Source organism: Poecilia reticulata, linkage group LG3 (assembly GCF_000633615.1).
Source record: "Poecilia reticulata strain Guanapo linkage group LG3, Guppy_female_1.0+MT, whole genome shotgun sequence".
Classification (NCBI taxonomy): Eukaryota; Metazoa; Chordata; class Actinopteri; order Cyprinodontiformes; family Poeciliidae; genus Poecilia; species Poecilia reticulata.
The window spans coordinates 16490943-16513942 of record NC_024333.1 but is presented as its reverse complement, the minus strand read 5'-3'; the positions used below and the strand labels follow the sequence as shown (position 1 = coordinate 16513942).

Genomic DNA, 23000 nt, shown 5'->3' with positions numbered 1-23000 from the left:
ATGTAAGTCTGTATGTCCATTACACATACTGACTTACATCTGAATATGGAGAGATCAAGTAAAACATAGAAACAACATGCATCGATGCACAAGGAATGCATGTAAAGCATTTTGGTTGACTAGTGGTGCAGCAAGATGAAAGAAATGAAAGGATGTTGGGAGTCTGCTCGCTGGTTGTGGATGAACAGTCAGGAAGTGACAGATTTCTCCTGACGCCCCTCAGGCGTCAGGAAGAGGTGGAGTAGAGGAGGAGGCAACAAAGTCATTCTAAAAGGAAAATGACAGAAAAAAAAAAAATGAATGGTTCAAAAAAAAAAAGGAGAAGGACAAGTGTGGTGATGACAGAATTAAAGGTGTGGTTAGTTTGACAGCGTGTGAAAAGAGAGGCAGCAGGAATAAAATAAGAATTACAAGATAGTTTCATTGCACAACAACAACGAGGAAAGTTAGTTTTATTCTCTAAATTAGTGTTTCTCTTGTGATTGTGTTATTGTTCTTTTATGAATGCGAGGAAACCTCACGTTCTTGAAAAGAAAAGGTTAAAAGGTGAACATTTTAGCAGTGAGTCCAACTGTCTCATTAAAAACTTAGTGGGTACAGTCATTTGTTATTAGTAAAAAATATCTACCAAGCGTTTGGCTTAAAGTTGCTGATGCGAATACATCTTGGATTCTACTGACAGTTTATTACCTGCTGAAGCTTTATATGTAAAGCGGCGTCACATTTATATGCATTGCCTTGAGATCATGTCAGTAAAGGCAGCATTTGCTCCTTTGACAGATGTAACACAAATAGCTTCAGTGATGGCCCACATTCATTCATTCACTACAGGTAATGTTCTGAATGTCATAAAAAGATCATTCATTTCAGTAATTCAGTTCAAAAAGTGAAACTCATATTAAAGCCACATCAAACATGATTGATGCATTTAAGCAAATTTCTGGTCATTTTTAAGCTCATGACTCAGAGCTAATGAAAACCTAGATCAATAAAGAACATATTTTCATTGCACAAAAAACTATGGCCTCCTGCAGTCTCTGTTTTCCCATTTAAATATGCTCCACTGTGATATACCGAGGGGTCCTCCCTCTCCTCAAACTTTTACCCCTGACCCAGACTTGGTTTTATTGGAAGATGAAGCCTGCTGCCAGCTGAGATGTGTCCCACAGGACCACCTGTCAGGACCTGCTGAAAGAAAGCATGAAGAAAGTGTGTGTGTGTCTGCGTCCTAGGTTGACAGTGAGGTGGAATAAATGCACAGAGGCACAAATTTATAAGATGAGACTTTTTGAAAGCTGTTGTTTATGGATGAGCACGTGCTTTGTAAAAAAAAAAAAAAAAAGATCCAAGAAGTAGTTATCTTTTTCTTTTTTTTCCCCATGTACTTTACAGAGCTGGCTTAAAAACCAGCAGTCATTTAAGGACTTGAAATGAGAGTTTGCAGAGCTGGTTAATTTTTAAATATGTGTCTCTAGGGATATAGAAACAATAGAGAAAGCTCAGCTGAAGCCAAGAGTAATAATTACTCATTTGTATCACAGCATATCTGCAAATTGAATCTTGCTTCATTCATATAGGCTAAACAGTTCAGCTGATGGAAACACAGAGAGAAACACGTTCCCTCTACCTATTGATTAAAGGTGCAAATACATTATTTACGTTTTCCCTCAGTGTTTCTTTGATTGAATACTGAACGTATTTCACAGCAGATAACACTGCTGCACGTCTTGGATTGCTGCTAGCTTAAACTGATGAGCTTATAAGAGGCACTTCAACACAATAATCACTGATTAGAAAGCCAAAAGATCTCACACTTTCAAAGACGTGATCCTTTCAGTCAGAATATAAAGATTATTGTTAGAAGGACAACAAAAGGCCCTCAGAATTAAACCGAGACTGCAAATTAATCTGCCATGCAAAACCGCAACTATAGACTATTACTGATATTGTATCTGAGAGCAAATACAATTTGCAATAAATCCTAATAAACTTCCTTGACATTGCTCTTTAATGAGCGCTGCATATTTTGTGTTGGTATAAGAGCGGCACTGCTGTGCTGTGGCCTCGGGCGCAGAGTTAAAGTCAGAAACAGAAGCTTTGGGTTTGTTTGATAAATTTTCTCTTGGTCCTCAGCCAAGAAAATCTAAATCTTTCCCCATTGCTAAGCAACATCCTCTTTTGGATTCTTCCAACAGCTTTGCTGGATGTTGTGATGGTTTGTCTAAATGGCTCTAGTTTTTTTTTTTTTAATGCCATGTGAATTAATTTGCTCTTGAATTGAAGGCTGTTAATTTAATTGTTTTAAATTTCATAGATTTAAGTCCAACCAAACGCGAACAGAGAAGCTTACGAGAAGCAGCTGCATTCAGGATTTGGTCACAGTGCAGGATCAGTAGTAAATACTGCATAATGACCTACAAATGGAGAATATTAACATGAGCTCAGTAACCGGGCGCAGAGGAATAAAACGTCTCGCTTAGAAACAGTTAGCCAGCGTGGATGCCTGCCGATCTGGAGCCTTCACCCAGATCGCTCCTGTTGAGGACAGGCCGTCTGAAGCCACCTCGCTGCCAACCTGAATAGCAGGCGTGTGTTTGTTCTTCATTTACCAGCCAAGCTGAAGAGAGCGCACAACGCTGTGTGTCCTCCCTCTGGTCACAGTTTGCCTGTCACTTCTGGTCAGTTTGTACTGGCGCTGCCACTCTCTGTCTCCCTCTGCTCCTCACGTCACCTCCTTTCGTCTCACACGCAGACAGTCTGTCATGAACGAGCAAAATTAGTGAATCACTGTCTTTTCTTTGCGAACCAACTCGAGTCTCGACAGTTTAAGGAAGAAGGGAGGAGATGATTAGTTGGACATGTTTGGAGTGAATTCTTGTTTCTTTCCTCTCTTTTGGACTGCACTCACATCACCGTCCTCCACTGGGTAACTAGTGTGATCAGAGCGGCTGAGCCTCAAGCAATGCAGTGCAGCTGAGTTTAAGACGACCTCGCTGCCAGCCTCAGTGACTGATACAATTTCAGTACTGAGTCGCATCATGACTCACACTTTGCCAACTAATGTCTAACGCAGAATTCAAACCACATTTTGCCAAAATTCTTATTACTTTATTTGCCACACAGATATCCCGAACTCTCCACAGCGCAAAAGTTACATCTGCAAATCACAAATTCCAGAAATATTTATTAGGATTTTAATTCTTATCTTCAAAGGTTAACATTAAAGAGGAAGAGCTTTCTTCACTTACTTTTCACTTTGAGTAAATTTTCAAAAGGTTAAAGAAATATCATTACTGTGTTCAACTATAAACTCAAAAATGCACGATAATGGTTAGTGGTATTATATCAAAGTTATTGGGAACATTAGCAACGTGGCCATAAAGTGGCTTCATTAAGAAGTCTTAAAAACATTTTGTATTATGCTTTAAGCTCAATTTTAAATCAAGTGTCTATGAACAGTTTTTACTTAGTTTTCATCCTTAAAGCGCTAGGGGGATTGTTTGTCTGTAATTGTTTTATTTTGTGAGCAAGAGATGCTGGATTAGTATTCACAGCTTAAGTATTTTGTGCTAAACGATAGCTCAAGGCTGCGATAACAATATTATATTCTGCACTAAGTTCACCAAAAGCCCTTGAAAAGAGACATACTAAATGATATGCAAGAGATATGCACATTTGACCTAAAGATGAAGAAATCTTCTACTTATTGTTTAAAAACCATTCAAATTTTTTGTCCTAACCTAAATAAAAAAAGAGAACCAGATTCAGAAACTACATTATTGTATTATCTATTACCTAATAACATTAGAGATGCAATTTTAATCTAAACCTTTCCAGTGATAGATGTTGTAACCTAAAGAGCCAGATTACAAAAATAAATCCTTGCTTTATTTCCAGTCGTTGGTAGTATACAGGGCTCTCCATATACCCTTTAATTATAATCGGTTCATAAATCCAATTATGGCATGATTGTATATTTTTCATTACATTAAAGATCTTCCTTTGTGGCGGTTAATGAGCCTTATGTCGCCCTCAAAGCTCCATCACTGTTATTTGCTTTTTTTGTGTGCTTCCTTATTATTCTGTTCACTCGGCGGGTTGTAAACCTCAGTTTGTTCTTCATATAAAAGGAAACCAAAGGAGTCGTGAAGCAGCAGATGTAAACAGAGATTAGATGTTTTGTTATTTGACACTAAGAAAACCACGTAGTTGAGTTCAACGTCTTTTCCTCCCAGAATAAAATATTCCCAAACCACAAGACAAGTTAAGATTTTTATTTTCCAACTGGGCAGCCTCTTATTTTTCATTCTCTTTTTCTTTATGGCTTTATTTCGAAACCGTTAGTCACATAATTATCCAAAAACAACAACTTAAGTTTGGCGTTTATATATTTGAAGCGTTTTGTGTTTGGTTTGTACTTCTGTTTAAAGTGGCAGGAAGTGACACAGGATCAGATAGTGATTATTAGAGAGAGCCACAAAGGCCGCTGCCAGCTGGGAGAACGTAAACCTTTTTTTTTTTGGGCTGAAGATAATTCCTATTGAATGGTGTTCTCCCTCAGGGCTCTGGGATGCAGGAAGTGAGGCTCCATATTAATTAGAATATGAATTAGAAAGACCCTCTTATCAGATGGCTCACAGGAGCAGCAGCAGCATGATCTACAGAGCAGCAGCTGCAGAGGTGATTCTAGAAATATCAGCTCTGCTTTCGTGATCATTTTGACTGTAACCTACAAAGAAAAATACATCATGCACAGTCAATTTGCACAGGGTCCTCGATTTATGTGTAATTAGGTGACTTTTGAAGGCAGCTGGTTTCACTAGACTTTATAGGATATGAAAGATGAGGAGCTTTAACACAAACCACCATCAAACGTTAAAAGATTTTTTGTAAAATTAAACAAAAATATTTAAGGTAGATTAGAACTAGCCCCGCAGATACCGACATATATCTTTATATGTGCGTTTAAAGATCCCTTCTCTTAAAATCTGGCTATAAGGTTCAGCATAGAATACAAATTTGAGTTATTTGCCATGTTTCTCCAGAGATTTATAATAAAACAAATAAAGAAGAAACTTGGGACTAGCAATACATTTTTTTGGCAACCTTGAAGTCACACATCTCTACTTAATCCTTGCAGAGTTTCAGAAAAAATCTGGTCATTTGTCAAATTAGGCATGCACTCATACCTAAATGTAATAAACCTCGTGTTAACCTGCTTGTTTTTACAATGTGGGAGGAGGCCAGAGATTCTTTGCCTGCACTCAATACAACAATCTCCATGACTGAGATTCAAACCCAGAACCCTCTGATTGCAAGGCAGCCACAGATTTTATTTTTACAACTGTATTTACAAAGTCAGGAGATCGTGCAAGAAGGATTATTGTCATTTTTTATTTTTAAATTGTGGTATCATTAAATTAGATCAGCTTCACAGATCTTTAAATGCAACATGGCTGCATAAAATCAGCTGAATTTCTCATTTCAAATCCATATTTTCTGTGAAGCTTGCTCTTGTTTTTCTGGGGTTTGTTTTAACAGATAAAACAATCCGTCCATTTCCTCCATCTCCCTTAATTGAGACACCATCGTCATTAGTTTCCTTAAAAAAAAGCAACTTCCTTGTGTGAGCAGCTTGTAGAAAGTTGCATTTCTGCTTGGAGCGAGCGCCTTCTGGGACCGTCATCATTATAGCCTTGTGCTCATTACAGCTGCCCCCCCACCGGGAGCCTGGGGAGTCCGGCGGAGAAAGGCAGACAATCTTTGCTTGAGCTCTGCAGAGGTCAGCGGTTGATTAATGTGCAGATGTGGGGGTTAATCAGCTGCTGACCCGCCAGGCAATATTGTCTTTCATGGTCCGTTTTAATCAATAAGTGTGAACACCGGCAGCAAGATGAACTCCTCTCTTTACACAAAACCTCCACTGTTCGCAGCCCAACAGACAGAGACACCGCCACCCGCCGGGTCATCTGTCTTCTCAACATGTGGCTCTGTAATAAATAATATGCGGCGTTTGGGGGCAGAGGTCTCTACCTGACGTGTTTCTACAGTTTAGTAAGGACATGTAAAACAGTCCGGAACAAGCTTCAAACTTCGGATGTGTTTTTTGCCCACCTGTTGCCGGGTCTTCACGTCTCATTTGTCGATAAAAGTTGTCGGTCTGTAGCTTCACCTCGATGCCTCTGACTACAGGAACAAATCCATCACATCCTGTGGAGATGCAATCTGACATGCTGTCAACATGGCTACACATCAAACCCCGGAGGCTGGGTGTTTTTTTTATTTTTTTATATATATATATATATATATTTTCTTACTTATCTAGTCAACAGGTAGAAAAAAAATACTTATCTTTTTTTTTTTTAATTTTGAGAAACAAGCGCCAACAAATTGAAAATGGTAATGGCATCTGATCTCTGTGGACATTGCGTATGTAGTCGGTATCAAAACATATATTTTTAGTGCATATGGTTTACTCTTTTTTTTTTTGTAGTCTGGCAGTGAAAGTATCCTCCTTATACAACTCAATATAATGTTTAAATTGTTACAGGGATGGAAGATGTTGTTTGTCTTGGCCTTGTGAATTAAATCAACTCTAATAGTCAATTCAAGATATGCAAATTTATGCCGTTTTTTTCAAATGACAGCTCCAATAATTGCCTTAGATTTGTGCTTTTGTTAAGTTAAATTCAAGGTTTGTGCAGCTCTAATTCTTTCACGCGTCTCTAAAAGCGTGCTGTCTGCAAGTAAACAAAACTTTAAATTGTCCTCTCAGGATAAGCAATCTCTACAGAGTTAAGGGTTTCTACGAATTTGCACAACTATTTGTGCAAGAAACAACAAAAATCAGTTTAGCAGCCCCGCTGTAAACATATTCTTTCTTTTAATGAAAGAATATGAATATGAAGAGAAAACTAAATGTTTGTAAATCAAGTAAAGCCAAATGTATTTTAAAAGCACATCTATGCAATAAGAAACCCCAAAGTGCTTCACATGATAAAAACATAGCACAAGTAACAAACAAAACAAAAGAAACAGTATAGTGGCTGAATAAGAAGAAGCAATGTAAAGTTTAGAAGATATTTCTGGCTTAATCCAGACCAGAACTGATCAATGCTCCAGCGGTTATCTCCAAACAGATGGGTTTTAAGCTTTGATTTAAAGAAACTCTGTGTTTCAGCATTTTTGCAGTTTTTTACAAGTTTTTTGTCAGATTAGTGGAGGATAAAACTTGAATGCTGCTTCTCCACGTTTGGTTCTTACTCTGGGGATGAAGAGTAGACCAGAACCAGAAGACCTGAATGGTCTGTAAGATTGACACAATGACAAAAGGTCTTTAATGTTCTTTGGTGCTAAGCCATTCAGTGATTTATACAGTAACAGAGGGATTTTTAAGTCTATTCTCTGAGCTACAGGGAGTCGGTGTAGTGACTTTAGAAGTGGGGTGATGTGCTCTGATTTTAGTGAGAACGCAGCACGCTCTGGATCAACTGCAGCTTACTGACTTTTTAGGTAAACCTCTGAAGACAGTGTTGCAGTGGTAAATCAGTGAAGCAAACAGCAATAAATGCATTGTTTCTCACACAGAGATTCATTTGAAACAATGTATTGTCTGTCTGACTGATGAAATATTTTAAATCAGTTTGGATTACTAAAACACTTCATTTATCTTAAAACCTGCTTCAGGTTTCAGGTTTCTGTAACATTTCTCGTTTCTGTATCGAGAAACATTTTCTTTTTAAGAACTTTCTTAAAATTCTGAAATTTACTTAAATTTCCTTTGTATTTAAAATTTCCTTTTAAACGTTGCGTTTTGGGTCAAGCATATTGGGTATCCTTCCACAAACTTCTCTAATTAGTTGGCTGTAATTTGCCCCATTCCTCGTGACAGAACTGATGTAACTGAGTCAGGTTTGCAGACCACATTGCTCACACGCGTTTTTAGCTCTGCCCACATACATTCTATGTTATTTAGAGCAGAGCGTGTTGGTGGCAGCTACAAAACAATAACTTTGTTTTCCTAAAGCCATTTTATAAGTTCAGTGTACATTAGAAAAGCAGACATGCTCGCTGATGTCTCTCCAGTATTTTCACATGCTGTTCTTTCCCCAGGATGCAATGTGTTGCTCTGGTTGACTTCAGTGTTTGACTTGAACAAACTTTGAGGGATTTCTCAAAGTTTTTAAAGGCACAATAATCTTAGAGCATTCGAACTTCTGAACTTGAAGACGCTATTGCAGTAAAAACATGTTTTTTAAAGTGTTATCTCTTTCTCAGACTTCTGCCATTTACAGCAAATAAAGTAGTTTAGGTAATCAAAGCTGACCTAAAACTGAAAAATGTAGTTTGGCTTGTTTGTCAGCTAGCGAGGGAAAACAAGATTATGTTTCTTTATAGACAGTGAACGTTAACATCTAGTTTCAACAGTTTTTGGTTTTGCGGTGAACGTATCTGGTGTTTCGTGACATCCCGCGGGCCCTGCTGCCGAGAGTTAGTATCAACACCTCCACTGTTTATTTGGACCTGCGCTGAACTCAGGGTCACTCACCCTCCGTCGCACCTAATCCCGAAGATCTGGTTATGACACACACAAACACGCATACTCACAGGCATACATAAAATGATGCCTTTGTTGGAGCTGAACGCATAAAGTTACACCAGGTTAAGCTGTGAACCGGTGAGAACCGACTGATGATTTCTTCCCTAATTTCAGATTAGTCTCAGAGCTGCTGAGGAATTAATATTTTATTTTTCCCTTAAGTAGAGCAATTTACTACATCCCATGATATAATTTGTTAACGTTTACCACTTCTTCCTGAAAAACCAGCACTTATAGCTGGTTCTCTTGTTGTCCTTTAAGTGTTTTTAGTGCACAGATGTGCCTGATCCCTGCAGGGGCCTGAGGATTGATACTCGGTGTCAGAGGGAAAATGTATCAGAGGGCGTGTGATCTGCTGAGTAGCAGCAAAAACAAAACAACATTGCTTCCATCTCTTGTGGCTCAGGGATAATTGAAAATAAATTGTGTTGTGTCGCAGTGCTGCTGCAGACTAAATACTAATTTGTGCTGCAGTTGGAGGATGCAAACGGTGCTTCAGATACTCATTTTGCCAATTCCCTGCTGATCAAACTATCTGTTATTGAGCTGCTCTTTTCTCCAGAGGTTAAAAGCACAGATCGAGGGTATAATCTCCTTTTTTTAAAAGCCCTATTTAGATTTTTGTTACATCCCATTATGTGGGTCATCATTTAGTTATGAACTGATATGCTGAATTTGTTACTGTTCCTTTGGAGTGAGTTTTTAATAGACAAATATTTGCATTTACCCTTGTTTATACACCATGTGGAAGTAAATGGAGTAAACTGATCCATACGTGTAATGAATGGACCTTTTCAAACAGCGATATATTTGAATTGTGGGTTGGTGAGATCAGTCCATATATTGACAGTGTAAGTCTCTAGATGCCATTGCTGCCAAAAATACACCTTTAGCATGTCTACAGTAAATTGCACATTGTGGTTTGTGTTTTTTTGATGCAGCTTTCATGAGCTGATTGGCGTTGGGATTTCATCGTTTGCTTTGCTCAGTGAAGCAAATGAGGTAGGTAATATGTGAAGCTGAAAGATCTTTGAAAGTTGTTTTGGACAAGATTATTTTATGTACTCTGTTGTTTCTCCCTGTTTAATACATTCATACAATACAAGAAACAGTGTTATAAAAATGCTCTTCATAAAATGCTTCCAAGTACAATATATTCGTCTGAATAGCCATGTCTGTTTATATTTAAACCTTTTAAAATTACAAATAGTAAAACATTGGATTAATAAACACAAAGATGTTAAGCTCTAAGTAATTCTACAGCAAAAGTGTAAAAGTGTGTCAAGTATGGGCAGACTCTTTCATGGATCGGTGAATTTATTCACAATTGTGAGGCAACAACAACAACAAATGCTTGACTAGTTCTGCTTTTCTGTTTGGACCTCAGGAAATCTCAGAGTAGCTGGTTGTTTGACCTGTGTGCAACAAAATTTGTAAACTGAATTACGGACAGAACGGTTTAACATATGCACGTTGTAATGGGTTGTGAAGTGAGAAGAAACGGTGAACAAATCATACTCTGACTCTGAGTCTCTGGACAGGTCCTGAAGGTGTTTAGATTTTGAATCAAGGGCAGATTTCCAGTGACCTTCTCGGTTTGATAGATGGCATGCCACTGTCTCACTGTGTCTTTTTCTCTGGCAGCAACATGCCATACAACAGTGGACCTGACAGGGATGGATCACTTTGGCAGGTTCTTCCTCAGCTGCCCTAACCCATTTTGGGTCATAGTAAATGATGGCTGCCAGAAAGCAGAAAGATGTCACATTCTTCATTGAGCAAATACCCAGGATGATGGAGGCCGGCCAGTTGGGTAGAATCTCTGTGGAAGTCCACAATCATCTCCTTTAAATTCCAGGTTGTTTATGTTTTGTCATCCACGTTCCCGTGAGATGAGCTCAGTGATGGTTGTGTCATTTGCTTGGAGTTTGACAGACTTGTGAGGAGATGTACAGCTGTGAATGGAAAAGAAAGGGGGAAGCATAGAGCCTTGAGGGACACCGGCGCTGCAGGGAGGCAGAGACATGCATGCCTGCCCAGACTCACGTTCTACATCTTTCAGAAAAAAAACAAAAACCTCAGTCATCCATAAAAGTTATCAAAACATTTTCATCTTTCAAATCACAAACTTTGACGTTATTTTTTAAAAAAAGACATAAGAAATGAATTGTTAGTGTAATAGTGATAAATGAAAGAACAAGAAACATCCATATTAAAAGATGGTGTGGAGAAAGTGATAAACTAATCACATACTAATCCCCCTCAGGAAAGCATAATTTATTGTGCACTGATGATGATGCATAAACCATGTCGCAAAATAACATGGTTAATGCAAAGCAACATCTGGACAACCAGAGGGTGTTTTGCACAGAATGCTTCAGAACAATGACAATAAAATGGAATTTCTGGCCCATAACCAGCATGCATAAAAGACACAAAGTAGAAAAACTGAGAAAAATTTCCATAATGAACCGCTTATATTTTATTATTTAAAGCTTGAGAAAAATAAGTCAAAAGCTAAGTCATGATGGGATTAACTATGTTCATAATCTTAAACTATTTAGTTAATTGATAATCAAATAGTTTGTCCCAGCATTCGAAAACAACATTGTTTTATATTTTTTATGTTATTAATTTTTTAACAATAAATATTAACTTCTGCTTACAATAATACCAAAATTGTCATTTAACGAGATACGATCCCTCAATTTCCCCTTTTTCCTTTGAGGTACCTCAGTGTGTTTTTATGACTTTGCTCATTGCAAAACTGCGAATGTCTGGAGAATACCAATTTGTTGCTTTATCATCCAGTTTCCCAGCTGAGATGTTTATCTTTGACCTGAGCTGCTTCAGATAAACAGAGGTGATGAATGAGTCTGACTTTTTTTTGTTGATGTTGGAGGCAACACTTAAAGAAGTGAAGAAATCTGAAATATAAAGCTGAAGGGCAGGCATGTAAGCTCCTATTCTTCCAGACCTTGAGAGATGTTCAGCATGATAAAAGGTCTTTAAATTGGCAATTTAACAGTTTTACAGACATTTTTCAAACTTTAATTTGATTTTAAGGGTAAAAACCAATTTGTGTAAGCAGACTATCAGCTTAACTTCTTTGCAAAAGCAGTTCCTCGGGTAACTATTCAGCTCAGTCTCTTTTCTCTTTAGCCAAAGTAAGACACTTTTGACGTTTTCTATAGTTCAGGAGAGATTTAGCACAAAGAATGTTGCAGTTGTAGCCAAAATCCTGGATATGCTTCCCCCAGAGTTCTTAAAGTCCATCTCATAAATTTAATAAAACCCTTCCTACATTAGCTTTTTTGTGAGATGTAAATTTTTCAAGAGACTTAAGTGCTGAGTTTTCATTAGTTATAAGCCATAATCATCAAGCTTAACAAGATCAAACTCTTGAAATTCTTCTCTATGTGTGAAGAATATGTGCAATATATAAATTTATTATAAATTATAGAGATTTCCCTTTACTATACATCTCCTCTACCTTGCATTTAATGGTGATACTTACACTAAACTTCAAAATCTGGCTCAGAATGACATAACTTGACTTAATTGTTAAGCACTTGATTTTTTGTTAATTGTTTTTAGTGTCTCTTAAATAAGCTTAATCTAAATTGACTTTTTATGAGGAGTGAAAAAAAAAAAAAAACTTAAAAATCCCCATTAAGGAAAGCAAATGTGTTGCATGTATCTTCTTGTGTGAATAAACTCAAAACATGCAAAAACTTTATGGAAAACATGTTTTTAATGCTCAGCGTATCAAGCAAAAGTTTCACAAAATTAAAATAACACAATCTCTCACCATAAAGCCTTTCGGGAACTAACACGCACAAGGAGCCATCTTTGATGCAGCCTGATATTATTGGCCTGTTCCTCCATGTGAACATCCAAAACCCTATCACTAATGTTTGCAGTTTAAAGGATGGGCTGGAGATGAAGAGGCATGTCTGCTTTAACCTCAGTGACAGTTATTGGAAATTACAGAACCTCGGGAGTTCTGTAATCTATGCATGTCATGCAGATGGATGGTGATTACATTATGCCGTATTGTCCTCTGCAGTGAGTCCTAAACAATGTGATGATGACATGCAGCGTAAATCTGTTTTGGCTGTTAAAGCAAAGAGCAGCATTCGCGTCTTTTATGGGAATGAGCGTGTATGTGCGTGCGTGTGTGTTTTTTTTTTTTCTTTTTGGCATGCAGAGGGCAGCGTCACAGTAATTAATGACTAGCTGCTAAATGGTGCTCTGTGATCTCACACGGTAACGAGAAGGCATTTGTGTCGGGCTGAGCTTGACAATTATCTTAGTGGTGAGAAAACATTGGGGTGCACTGGTGGCAGCTTGATTAATCAGGCCTAAAGAGCCCCAGTGTGAATATTTATGGGACTCATGTAATTTAAAAATATATTTATTTGATCTGTTTCAAACAATAAGTTGTTCTATTTTTGATCTCTCTGATGATTATGTGGATTTTTTTTATTCCAGATGTACATCGAAGTTGAAGCCAGTTGAAAGCTTTGATAAAAAGTAGAATATAGGGCAAAGAATATGTATATTATTTATACCAGCATGATATTATGGATGATGATGACTGCAAAGAGTAAGATTAAAGGAATAATTAACTTATGTGTCAATATCCATGTTTAATTTGTTCTGAAATATATTTTGTATTAGTCCCTCCAGGATTTCCTGATGTTTTTAGTGTGCTGTTGCTTTGGGAATATTTGCAAAGAACTTTGCAATACTTTTCCCCCTAAAACATCTTTAAAAATCTACATAAACAAGAAAAGCATACATATTAGCTACTTGAATATTTGCATTCTTTAAAAAACTTAAACAGCTTGATTTTTGTCAATTTTCATATTGATCATGTTTACTATAACTTGACATCAAGTACAGCTGAGGCAGCAGTTTGGTAGAAATAAGAAATACTGCAACCTGCAGGTGGGAGGCAGCAGGTACTTCAACCCAAAGCTTTTGATCATTATTGTGGAAAATTTGCAATAAACTCACAATTATGCGTATGAGCTAAGCAATGAGGGAATCTGTTGATTTTGCATAAATTTCCATAATTGCAGAATCATGGAAAACTCAATGGACTGTGATATGGATTTTTCATTATAGATGTGTTTTATTCTCTAAAATTCTCATTTGCATTTACTTCACAAATGTATTTTCCTAAGTTCGTGTTTATCTTTCCATGTGTGTTTCTGTTCTCCGTTTTTACGGAGAACAGAACACATCTGCTGTGTTCCCGAATTTAAAAATTAAAATGGAAAGAAAATAATTTATTTACGTTCTAATGAAAATGGAAACAAAGGTTTATGCTACCCATAACTGAACAAAAATAACCTTGATATTTTATTTCTTATTTCTGGCAGGGTAGTTTTTCATTTACAAAGTTATGAATATAAATCTACATTCTGAATTTTTGCAAATTTAATCCACCAAAGGGAAAAGAATAACTGTAAACTCTGGCTAAATTAAAGAGGGAGACACACCGAAGATAGGTAGAAACTAAAAATGCTTTTAAAGCAATATTATTTTGCAACCTTCCAGGAGTCAATGCAGCCTTGATGAAAAGCTTTTTATTCTGTTAGAACTGTGTCTATTTAATGTGTGTGGCTCAGCACTGTGTCTGCTCAGCTGAACACACTGTAAACCAGAAGATATTTTATTAACGTTCAGCTTCTGACCTGAACATCAGGGAGCTTTTACTGTCATTGCCCTTGCAACATTGTAATATTTATGCTTTGTGTGTTGTTGTGATAGTTATTGTCATCACATCGTTGAAGTTAATGCAAAAGGAACAATAAACTTGCTTTCCGCTCACTGTTCACATTCATGTAACAACTCTGCTTTTTCTGTTAAAGCTACTAATAACTTATAATTCACTCTGAATGATCTGACATGGGTTTGTGTCTTTTGCTTGCTGCTATAGAATATTTCTATTGCAGCAAGCAACACATTTTTGCGAACTCTCTGCTTTCAGATTTCTCAACAATGTGAGATTAATTACTTGACCTTTACAGAAGCTCTTAGTTAGTATTAGTTATTGTTTTTTTGTCAAGGAGACGGTCATAGGGACATAGGTTTAAGCCAATTTGGTTTCTGGATGCAAACTACATTTTGTTGCTTTTTACTTGTGACGTGTGCAACGACAATAAAGTTGAATTCTATTCTAATTCTATTCTGTTCATTCCAGAACAGAACTGTTCTTTTATTCTAACTAGAGATACACTGAACATACTCTCAGTAATGGAGTCTAATGAAATACGTAGACGTTTAAAATGCACTTTTATAGTTTTATCAAACAGCATGTTGGATAAAACACTTTTGTTTTGCTTTCAGTAACATTTAGATTAAACATATGGACACCTAGTGCCTGGTAGTGTGGAGTTTTTTCACATTTTACCTCTTAACAACCTCAAATGACAATTTATTTTTGGGAGTCTTTTGTAATAGGTCACCACTATAGAAAAAGTGGATAGTGGTGTTTATAGAGGGTTTAGTTTAAAAAAATCTGAGCCATAAATCTCTCACAAAGCACTGTTAAGCATATAATCTGAAGATGGAAGACAGACCTATCTGTGAACCATCTTATACATGCAAAATGACACTTTTATGCTGTGATAGACTAACAGCACACCATTATCTCCACGATGAAACATAGTAGCGGTGGCATCATGCTATGGGGATTATTTTATTGACCAGTTAGACCAGTGAGAAAAATGAAACTGGTCAAAGTTGAAGTAATTACATGTCAATAATTAAAGATGAACATTCAGACGCTGCACTAGAGGTGGGACTGAAAGAGAGTTTCACCTTTCAGCAGCAATCTGACCATAAATATGCATCCGAAGCTCTTATAAAACAGTTTATGGTTCAGTCAAAGTTCAGACTTAAGTCCATTTGAGAATCTGTGTTTGGACAAAAAGAGTTTGTATCATAGCCTGTAGAGAGAATCACAAAAACAGCAAAAATCTAAATCTGCAGGTAAGACCTCTGAGAGAATCAGAAATAAGAATCAGCCAGTTTCAGTCTGATACATTTCTAATTATAACTAAGCAGATTTATCCTCCAATTTAACCTTGAACTGAAAAGAGGAGCACATAAAAAGGTAGTACTGGAAACAGTTGTATCTTATTTTTAAAGTTGTCCCAATTTTGTTTTTTTCTGGGTTTTTTTATCTAACAATTTTTAGAAACAAACTTCTTTATTTTGCTACTGTAGCTAAAGCTAATTGATAAAATACTCATTCTCTAATTACGATTTTAATGTAATTAGAAAAGAAAATATAAAGAGAGGGAGAGACAACAAAAATGATTGTAAATCTATTTCTACACACAGACCCACACCAAATTTAATTATAGTAATTAGGTAAAAGTACTAATTGCAGAGATATTTATTTTTCACATTGGGGTTAATAGTCAATTAACATTGGCAGCCTGTTAAATTATTGTTGCTTGTTAATAAGGCGGATTCTGTGGTTCGTGATGAGACACACCAATGATTATTTCACCAAAAGATAATATATGGTAACTCCTGTAGCATGTTACAAATGTTTGTTTAAAGCTTGAATTATTATTTTATTTATTGATTTCATTTTTATAAAAAAATAAAATAAAAGGTTGCCAGGTGGTATTTCTAAAATGTGACATCTTATTTTGTTCTAAATTAGCGGTTCTCAACGTGGGCGGTACCGCTCCCCAGGGGGCGCTCACAGGACGTCAGGGGGCGCTGGCGGACATTTTCACAAAAGGGGGGCGCTGGGATGCCTTTGGGGGGCGTTTGATCCAAGGTAAACTTTACACCTAAAATGCACAACAATGCCTGTTTAGACTTTGAGCAACTTGGTAAAACTGTATTGTGTAACATTAAACCATTCTTGGCTGCAACTGTATCGATTGCAGCTCTTCTTCTATTCAGTGTTTGTTAGCTTCTGTTAGCTTCTTGGCGCAGCTCCGTTCTCCTGTGAGCTGCGTTCTCCTGACCCTCACTGTGTATCCCTCTGAAAAATGAACCCGTTTAAATAAAGAAATCCCTCCATGGGTGATACCACAATAGAGAGAGTTCATTTTATAGCGTTAACACCGGTTCTGTATGTCCGGTATGAAACGGGGTGATAGAACAACGGTACAGAACTTTTAAATTTCAATAATCAGAATGCAGAAATTGTTTCCGTTGTTTTAAAAGGTTTATGTCAGTCTGCCTTTTCCCCATCGATACGCTTCCCGACCGCCCTGCACCTTAGGGGGTAAAAAAAAAAAGAGGGCACATTGTGCAAAACTCTGAAACAGGAAAAGCGGGACATAAAACGGAGCGATGGACTAGATGTGAATTATGGCATAAAAACAGAGAATCCGATGCTGAACAGTGGAAAAAAATCAACACATGATGTGAAACACATCATGACGATTATGTGATGATGAGTGAAAATTACTGATGGTGAGCGTCAATAAATGATGAAATAAATCTAGCAACAGGAAAGAAACTAAAGTGGACATAGCAATAAACCAGTAGAGGATAATACTATTCAAAAGAAACTAAATGGAAATGAATGAAGAACTAAATGCAAGAACAAACTAAGAAACTAAAGTAAATACAAAGGAATAAACTGGTATGGCAAGACCTTTCAAGCAATAATTAATACAGCTTAGATTTGATATATTTATTTCTTCAATATTTTTCATGTCAGTGTTAATGTCATGAGGCTGATGACTCCATGACACTTTCAATTTGACTCATTAGGATTTGATTAAGAACCAGATTTGTTTTTGTAATTTCTGTCCAGTAAAACTATTAATCTATAAATCAATAGACATGTCTATATAAAGATATAATCCATGTTTCTGTCTCATATTTGTATGGCATTAAAAGGACCTGGAACTTTTGTTTTTCCACTGAAAGCTCTGGTTTGTACAATAAATGTCATGTGGGTGAAGTTTTATGGATGATACTCTGATGTCCCATTCTCCTGAAGGCAGCACAGAGCTGCACCACCAGAAACTGACAAACACTGAAGAGAAGAAGAGTTATGATTAATGTAGTTACAGTTCTATCCATGTTTTAATGTTGCAGAGCTCAGTCGTTTTGCAAATAGTTCAAAGTTTAAACTGGCATGTTGAACATCTTTTATCTGGTCATTTTGTGGAATATTTAACAACTAGAAAATGGCCCTAAAATGGTTGAGAAACACTGTTCTAAATGAAAAGACATTTCTTCTTCAATAGAACAAAATTTCAGTGGTTTACTTCTCATTTGTCTACTTGTCTTCTATCTCTCTCTCATCACTCACTTTCCTGTTCGACCACTGTCAAATAAATGCAACTAAAGCCAAAAAAGCTATTAAAAAAAGAAAAGCTCTTCAGAATGAGGAGTGCCAAACATCCTATGCTGCACCATTTTTGAAGGTGCTCCACATGATACACAATAAGAAGTTTGCATGCGATTGCATGCAATTGTATGAGTTTAAGGGAACTCGTCTCTCCTTTACCTGCATGTTTATCTGCGTTTCTTCTCCCCATTAACTTGGTTACTGAGCATTTATGCAACAAATATTTCTTAATTTTATTAATACTATTGCCTAGAAAATTGATCAATTACATTACAGACAGTGTTTTATATTGAAATGATACTCTTTCATGTAATAGTGCAGCTTTCAAAGCGTACTACTTTTTAGGATTAAACAGTTGATTTGTAAGATCTGCACTTCATTACCATTAGATAAAAGGGTTTGTCCTCCCATACTGCTCCATTTGTGTCCGTACTTTTTTTTTTTCCGGTCTGCATTTCCTTTTTTCATTTCAGTATTTGTTTTTCACATCCAAGAGTTTCCCCTGAAGCTTGCTCATCAATCTCCCAATCTTTCAATTTTCTGCCGTGGCAAGAAGCACTTAAATTTATCGCTCCATCTACATGCCATCTCTCCTTCCCTTTCCTTCTGCCTTCCACTCTGGGTTCTCCTCCTCTCCATCTGTTTATGCTTGTTGCTGATCACCTTTCTGTTTGGTATCTGTCCTTCACCGCTACTATCCCATAGTTCAAACACTTTTTGAAAATCAGGTCACTGATGAGTTTTTCTAATGAACCGATTGTGAGTTTTTTGAAATTATTTGCTTCAAACTACGGAGCTATTTTAGGTCCAGAAGATATATTTCCTGTTAAGGAGCAGGAGTAATCTCCACAGAGCTCACAAGTAACAAATGAAAGGAAGGATCTGTTGTCTTTTTCACTGCTATTTTAGACAGCCTGACAGATCTTAGTTGCTTAGTTACTTTTTCCTGCACAGTGCAAAGGTGTGCTTAAAGTCTACAGAACAAAGTCATGATCTTCGCGTTTTATATGTCTCGGAAAATTTTATTTAATTTTTTTCAACAGTAGTACCTGCAGGTGTGAGGTAGAAGAAGTCGTCGGTCCCTCTTTTTTCCTCTGTGGCAACCAGGATTGATTAGCAAAAGCAAAAAGTGTCTTTGTCGCTGCAGCTACTTTCAAACGGTGTCAGAAGGACGTAAGCGCTTAATCAATGCAGGCAGCAGCAGTTTGACATTGTGCTATCTGTTTCTAATTTGTCTCTGTTCCCTCCCTCTTGTTTCTCTGTCGCAGATCACATTCTTCATGCTGCTGTCTGCAGTGTGTGTGATGCTCAACCTGGCGGGCTCCATTCTCTCCTGCCAAAACGCTCAGCTTGTTAACTCGCTGGAGGAGTGTAAGCTGGTGAGACCAACTAGACATTGACCCATCGCAATCTTAGTTATTTGACTGTCAGTCCAATGTCTACATAAATTATTTCTATGCAGTGTTTGGGTGGGTTGCTGTGGTGCTTTAGTCCAGCACTCAGAGGGGTGGTCTGTGGTGGGTGATGAGCAGGGTTAGTTTTCTGATATGCTTTTGAATGTAGGCCAACAATGCATGTTTTTTTGTCCTGTGTGTTTTTTTTGTTGCTCCGGTGATGGACTGGTGACCTGTCCATATAAGATAACAAGCTATAGGCAATGATAAAAGTAAAATTTTAGTCTCGCATCTTAATCTGACATGTTATTTTTGGACCCTACATGTTTTTTGGCAAGCTGCAAATATGGGATGCCTTGTAGCTTTTTTTCAACTATAATTTTCTTGCTAATTTTCCATGAAGGTCAGATGAGCAAATAGTTGTCCACTTGTCAATTTTTTCCCCACCTGAGCTGTGAATCTCTGCAGTTCCTCTTGAGTTACCATAAACCTCTTAGTTGCATCTATAATTTGTGCACTGGTCTGTCAGTTTGATTGGCTAACCTTGTGTTGGTAAGTTTGCACTTCATGCATTTTCTATGAGGAATAACAGGATGGACTGAGCAGTGCACTGTGAAATGTTTCAAGTTCAGGATAAGGTTTTATAAAGTAGCCATCCTACTGGATGGGATTTTATTCAGGGGTAACAGGGGTACATCACAAGTATTGAATCAATTAATTGTCCCCATGATAAGAAATCCTGCATAAAGGGAGAATTTACCAAGTCACTAAACAGAGCAATATTGTGATGAATTCTATGTTATAAACAACTTTCATACCAGACAAATGGTCATGGGTTTTTGTTGTCCACCTTTACACAACTTCTGTTCTAAACAGACTGCTGAGCTGAGTCATTCATGAAAACAACAAAACCATTTGTTTGTCACCACCACTGACTCACGATTATCACATCCGCTCCAGCAAAACTCAGTTCTATGATGTACAGACTCAGGGACACTGAATACAATTTCTCTCCACAATTTTTATGTGCGACAAAACATATAAAGCCTCTATCCTTTGCCTTCCAACTCACGCTTATGTCCCTTTTTTTGTGTTAGTCTATCATACTGTACATAAAAATATCAACATTTGCTGTCATAAAGGTACATAATAAAATAGTTTTGCAAATATTTGACTGGTGTAAGGTGTCAGGTGTGGATAAAACTGGAAACTTAAAAGAATGTATGTTTTTTTTAGTTCTTCACCCTTTGCATCCATGCAGCTTAAAATATTAACTACCCACAAAATCCCCATTTATTATTCTCATTAGCTGTAAATCTATGTTTTGTATGAAAGCGATATTGTGAACTGAATATGAACTGTGTTTTTGTTTGAGGTACTGTTATGTAGCTGCAAAACTGTACGCTCTCTTTTCTTTTAAAAAAACAATACAAATAATAGCCTTTAGAGACCAAACTTTTCTTAACCAGATGCCTACCCGATGTTTTTAAAGTGAATTTATAGTGCCTGGGGTTTGTATCTATTTCATAACTGTAGAAGCCCCTTGTGGTTTCTAAGACACCCAGCCCACTAACCCAACTACTTCCACAGTATAAGCAGCTTTTCTCCTGCAAGTCGGATCGTGCATGCACACTAACTTTGGTACTTTATGTGACTCTCCAGGGACCCTCACCCACACGTGACTGAAATATTAATGTTCTTCATCTCCTCTCCCCAATGTAATTAACCCATACTTGTTGAGTTCATGTCCTGCTTTTTACTCAATCTGGGACACATAGCAGAGGTACCTCAGTCCATCCCGGAGTAGCTCATCATATCCTCACTTTGTCGTTTTTACACGTGCACAAGGCTTCACTGTATAAAAAAAAAGTCTAATTTGTTTAAAAACCATCAGCGTATTTTTATGGAGGGAGGGGATAAATTACTCGACAGAATAAGCTGAGGTCTGGCCCGTGCGTGTGTCTCTGTGTCTCTTTGTGTGTTTGGTCGTGCACGCCCGCATGTTCCTCTGTGTTTTTGTGGCATGCCTGTTTGAGTGCGGATGTGTGGTCTCCCCTCCTCCCCACCAGGTACCGTTTGACAACGATGGAGTGTGTGTCTGCTGCGAGCAACAGAAGCAGAGCACCGGCTGCAACAACCAGGCAGAGATGCTGAAACTGAACCCCCTGCGGGACTGCAACACCATCCGCCTTCGCCTCAAGGTGGCCGTGTTTCTCTAGCACTTCTACGTTTTGAAATAATACTGGATATATTGTATTTCATTTAGGTTTTTATCTGACATGGATTATTGTTTTAAATAATGTCCAGCTCTGAAAATATCAGCCTTACAAGAAGATATTGGATTTAATTTGTTTAGTCATTTAGTCTCGCTTGCATTTTCGTCACAGTAACAATCAATCAGTCAATCTTTATTTATAGAACACTTTTAATTCAGTGTAAAACAACGTGCTTTATAGAAATCAAAATCTGAAAGACATGAGTTTAATCACTAGGAGCTAGCCCAATAAAATTATCAAAGTTATCAAATAAATGGAAAATGGTAAATTAACTGTACTTGTTTAGTACTTTTATCAAATCCAAGGACTCCAAACTGCTTTACACTACATTCACCCATTCACACACACTTTATTTGGTAAGCTACATTGTAGTCTTAGCTGTCCTGAGGTAGCGGACAAAACAAAAAGTGACTGAGATGGACGTGGAGATAAAACAAGCAATTACTGTTAATAAAGCAATGAGGAATTAGAAGTTTGAAGTGAAAAAAAATAAATCAGTTAGAGAGAATGAGCAACTCTGAAAACACAGTCATCGAGATTTAATTAGTAAAGAGACCCTGGAGATAGATGTATATTTTATGAGAAAAAAAGGTGAAATGTTATAAAATGTTATGAAAACACTGATGTTAAGAACATGCTATTAATTAACGATCAAATCTAGAATAGTAATGAACAATATTTTTAAAAAGATGTAGCAGTATTTGCCAACAATTACTAAACAACAGCATTGAAGAGTAAAAGTTGAATAAAGTGTGCGTGCGTGCGTGCGTGCGTGCGTGCGTGCGTGCGTGCGTGCGTGCGTGCGTTTCAAAGGTGAATCTTAGAGAATTGATAATGGTGGGAAATAAACATCTATTGTTAGTGTTGGAAAAGACGAGGCTGGTCAGAGTGTGAAAAGTTTGATTTTGACCATATTGAATGTCATTTTCTTAGATTTTCATCAAAAATAGTCACGAAATCTTATCTGCAAATATCATCTACCTAAAACCATGTATTTACCATAAACATTTTAGTGTACAAAAATTATACTAAATTGAACTTTAACGCCTGACAGTCATAATATTTTACTTCTCTAGATAGACTCATGGAAAACTGCTTTGCAATATTTTCTTCTAATGTGTAGCTTTTGTTCAACAACATGACAGTTCAGTCTCCAATTAGAGGGAATTGTAAAGCATATGTCTTTTTTTTCCCCCAGAAGGCAGATGTTTTAGTATTCACTGCGTTTTCAGGCTGGCTGTAGTTTAGCAGTTCGTGACCTGGGTGGAATATTTGATCTCTCCTGGTGTCTGCAGGAATAAAATACAGTGTGAAGCACTCTGCCCCTAATGGATAATGACAATCATATCCATTAATTTTATACCCCTGATTGATTATAAAACATT

General features: G+C 37.1%; 1 protein-coding gene across 2 annotated transcripts in view; it reads left to right on the top strand.

The window, feature by feature from the left end:
• Window positions 1-23000, top strand: part of fam189a1 (family with sequence similarity 189 member A1) — a 97990-nt gene that overhangs the window by 59979 nt on the left and 15011 nt on the right. Inside the window, exons 3-4 of one of the 2 annotated variants that reach the window (XM_008405188.2) lie at window positions 19214-19324; window positions 21409-21540. In XM_008405188.2, the coding sequence (XP_008403410.1) occupies window positions 19214-19324; window positions 21409-21540 (243 nt within the window). Of the gene's footprint in view, window positions 1-19213; window positions 19325-21375; window positions 21541-23000 lie in introns of both variants that reach the window. The other variant, XM_008405192.2, reaches the window with a different exon arrangement.